At 32.6% G+C, this 3,736-nt stretch overlaps 1 protein-coding gene and 2 long non-coding RNA genes across 4 annotated transcripts in view; 2 read left to right on the top strand and 1 right to left on the bottom strand.

Moving 5' to 3' along the window:
* Positions 1–16: 16 nt before the first annotated feature.
* On the top strand, positions 17–432 carry LOC109583346 (uncharacterized). 2 transcript variants are annotated; one of them, XR_002185478.1, is made up of 3 exons: positions 17–50; positions 124–206; positions 248–432. It is a non-coding gene; the product is annotated as an uncharacterized LOC109583346 (long non-coding RNA). The 2 variants fall into 2 exon arrangements; XR_002185477.1 differs by lacking the exon at positions 17–50 and having other exon boundaries at positions 89–206.
* Positions 433–1,215: 783 nt separating this feature from the next.
* On the bottom strand, positions 1,216–1,603 carry LOC109583345 (uncharacterized). Its single transcript, XR_002185476.1, has 2 exons — positions 1,393–1,603; positions 1,216–1,323 (listed from the first exon to the last, which is right to left on the bottom strand). It is a non-coding gene; the product is annotated as an uncharacterized LOC109583345 (long non-coding RNA).
* Positions 1,604–3,687: 2,084 nt separating this feature from the next.
* Positions 3,688–3,736, top strand: part of LOC109583324 (pollen-specific leucine-rich repeat extensin-like protein 2) — a 3,372-nt gene continuing 3,323 nt past the window's right edge. The window contains exon 1 of the mRNA XM_019998617.1: positions 3,688–3,696. Coding sequence (XP_019854176.1) covers positions 3,688–3,696 — 9 coding nt within the window. The remainder of the gene's footprint in view (positions 3,697–3,736) is intronic.

The following is a 3,736-nucleotide window of genomic DNA, read 5'->3' as shown; positions in this document are numbered from 1 at the left end:
TGTCTATATTTTCAAGAATTTTCTTGAGTAACTTATTTTTGTGAAAGAAGGTATATAGGTGTTTTTGTTTTGTTCAGTCACGGTAGACCTAACAAATATATTCTCGTTTCATTTTGTCAACAGGCCTCATGTTTACATGACACAATTAGAAGACCTCCATTTTTATTTGTAACCACCTTTTCTAGACTCTCGAACGGAGTTAGCTAGTAAGCCTTGGAATCATAATAGTGTATTGTTTTTTACATAGACTGAAACTATTTTCGTGTCAATGTAATGAGAAATGACTGAGATAATAGCCAAAAACTGGTTTTTTTGATATTAATTTTGTAACCACCTTTTTGAGACTTCTGCACCAGGTATAAACAAGTTACTACTTTGAGTGTATTCATTAAGGTCTCTTATATAGACTGTTTATGGTTTCATTTTTCTAGATGCTATGTTTTAAAAGTAATAATATATTTTTTGCAAGTGTTTCAAAGGGTGTGGTTTAATTTTTAGTGAGAACTGAGTAGTGAAAGAATAGGTTATTTACCAAGGAACACAAGCAGGATGTCAGTGGCATTGATGAGACATTGTTACATGATTGTAAAGCTTCATATTTATGCTACCACAGAGAACTATCAAGATAGAGATGATGTACATTACAGTATGTACTGTATATTACAGTATGTACTGTATGGTGAATTGGTGATACAGCAAGTGCTTATAATAATTGTTGTCAATGTTTTTGTTGCTATTTTTATAGTTAAAATTTGTTGAAAGACTCAATAATAATCAATCTATTGGGTGACTGAAGAATACTGAGAATAATCATTATAGTGATAATTTTAATAATAATTTTGTAGTACTTAGCACGGTGCATTCTTTCTTTTAATAGTAGATCTTCACTTTTTAGAACTAGAATATTGATTGTAACTCTTCTATAGTTGTAGACCTGAGCTTTAGTAAGTAATTCAACTGGATTTCTTCACTATCTTGCTTGTGCCATGCTTATACACGTGTAGTGTAAACGTCACGATAATCACTTCCGGCGCCAAGGATCGAGCGCATCCTGTTTCATATCCATGTGTGTATGTAGTATCTATGCTTTAACAGACCGGGATTGGAAACTTCCCCGTTTTAATTTTATTCCGTGCATGATCTGTGTTGTCGTTGCTATGGTTATTATTACAGTTTATTAATAGTTATTAATGAATAAAATGGCCATCGGTGAACTTTTTCTCTTTTGTGCAGTGTTCTCCAGCCTCTCTTGCATCTCATAAAACAAGGAAGAAGCTGAACTACTGGTGGAAGTTAATGATGACCTCTCTCTACCTTCTGCATCTACAAAAATTAAAATCATGGAATAGTAAATGGAAAGAGCTTGCATGTTGTGTATCTCGTGACATTTACCTTTAAATTGATTTTAGCATGATTATAAACAACTAGAATCATTAAACTATGCTATTCCACTAGTGGAAGGATTTCTTCATCATATGCAAGTATCAAACAATAGGTCCAATGATGAGATCAAAAGAACGAGTCCCACAAAGTACAACACCTCGATTTTACATTTTCCGGTTTTATTGCTCCTTTCGGTAGAATAATCAACCAAAAATAGTCTGTTCCGTTGTAGCTACATGTGCTGGTTACTTTTAAGTAATCAGTGAACTGCCTAACTCCCTACAGTTGGAGCATTAGTCCCACAAAGTTTTGCGCAGGTTCAAACTTTTTCGCCATTGAAATGTTAGCAGCAGCTGCTAGTTATTAACAATAAGGATGGGCAGTTATAAGTAATGCGCTCACGTGATCTGTTTCCAATCCCGGTCTGTGTATTAAATCATAGATAATAGAGTAAATGAATAATTTCATTTACTCTATTATCTATGATTAAATCTATGATTAAATTTATGGCAATTATTAGATAATGATAGATATCTAAATAGAATAATTACGGTCCCAATTAGCATTTTTCGTTGCTACGCCCCGTTTCCAATCCCTTTCATTTATTCTATTATCTATGATAAAATTAAAAATTAGTAAATGCCACGCTCCGGACTATGAGCTAAGCTAGATATTACCATAGATTTAATACACAGGTCTGTGTATTAAATCTATGATATTACAGATGTTTGTGAGTGGCTAATCATCACGTGATTAGAACTGGTGGTGCAGTGGCAAATTTTCTGCAGACGGCTAGCTGTACCTGAATACATTGATTTGAATGGGATCACGTGATCTGTTTTCAATCCTGGTTACGTAGTCTTAGTCTATAATATCTATGGCTAAGATAAGCTCGAGGCCAGAGCGAACTCATTCAGCTCATGATGTTGCTGCAGCTGTTTATCATAAGTTTTATTTTAGCTAATGTTACCACTGCCGGCAGTAAGTTCATCTAGCAAGACTATGCACTTATTATCTTTCCAGTAGCCCCATCAGTGGTTCAATATACTCAAACATCTCCAAAATATCCTATTGTATGTCCTGGTGATACATTAGTGCTCACTTGTATACTTACTGGAACTGGAGGAGCTGTTACTTGGCAAGCAGACAAAGGAACTGAAAAGCTATTACTGTCAAGCAGTCCATTAAATAATACTGCTGGTAGTTTCTTTGTAAATATTACTGAATCAAATAGTACAACAGTAATAAGCACAGCTACAAATTATTCTGCTTCAGTTGCACTAGATGGAGTTAATGTTAGCTGTAGAGTAGATGGAGCTATTTTCAAGCAATTAACTATTGACATTGCAAGTAATGCTGGCACTACTTTAAAATTGTATTAATTAAATTATATTATTAATAGATTCACCAGGTTCAGTTAATAATGTATCAGTAGACGCAATCAATAAAAGTGCATTGTTGATTGGTTGGATTTATAGCAATTATAAAGAGGAACAATGTATTTCATATAATCTTAATGTCACTGCTAATGGTACACTCAATGATATTTATGACAGTGGCTACAACAATTATACACTCACCTCTCTTATTATTGGTACTAATTATACATTTATTATTATTCCTATTGATACTATTGGAAGAGAAGGACCTCCTTCATCATTAATACAGTATATATGGAATGGTAAGTACTATACACACACATACTCATTGTATTTCTTATAGTACCAGCTCAAGTTGTTAATATTAGTTGGGATCAGATATCAACTGATACTATTACAATATGGTGGAATAACAATGAAGTATGTTAAACATTATTATTAAGAATTATATTTTATTTATTATTACAATAGGATGCTTCAATGCATTATCCTCCAGTACATTACATTATAAATGTAAATCCACCTCATAATAATATTAGTAATACAACTAAGACTAATAATGCCATGATTACTGGACTACCTCTCACTGATACAAACTACACTGTTACTATCATTCCTGTTAATGTTATTGGATATGGACCATCAGCTACTGTTAATGGTATAGTTATACTATACAGCACACATTATTATATTGATGTTATTACTAATAGTCAGTGTAACTAGTATTACTCCTACAATGACCAGTACTAGTTCAGTTACTAGTGTTTCATCATCAGGTCTGTACAGTTAATACATTATTCATTAATGCATGATATATTGTATAGTTGCATTAACTACTAATATAAATACCAGTACACCAATAATACATATACTATCTACTTCAAGTAAGTAATAATTTAATGGTTTATTTATTATTAATCAATTTATGATAATAGTTACAGTGTCTTCAACAATTGATGAACAATCATCTTCCT

The sequence above is a fragment of the Amphimedon queenslandica genome, unplaced genomic scaffold (assembly GCF_000090795.2).
Source record: "Amphimedon queenslandica unplaced genomic scaffold, v1.1 AMPQUscaffold_13311, whole genome shotgun sequence".
Lineage (NCBI taxonomy): Eukaryota > Metazoa > Porifera > Demospongiae > Haplosclerida > Niphatidae > Amphimedon > Amphimedon queenslandica.
This window is presented reverse-complemented; position numbering and strand designations above follow the sequence as displayed.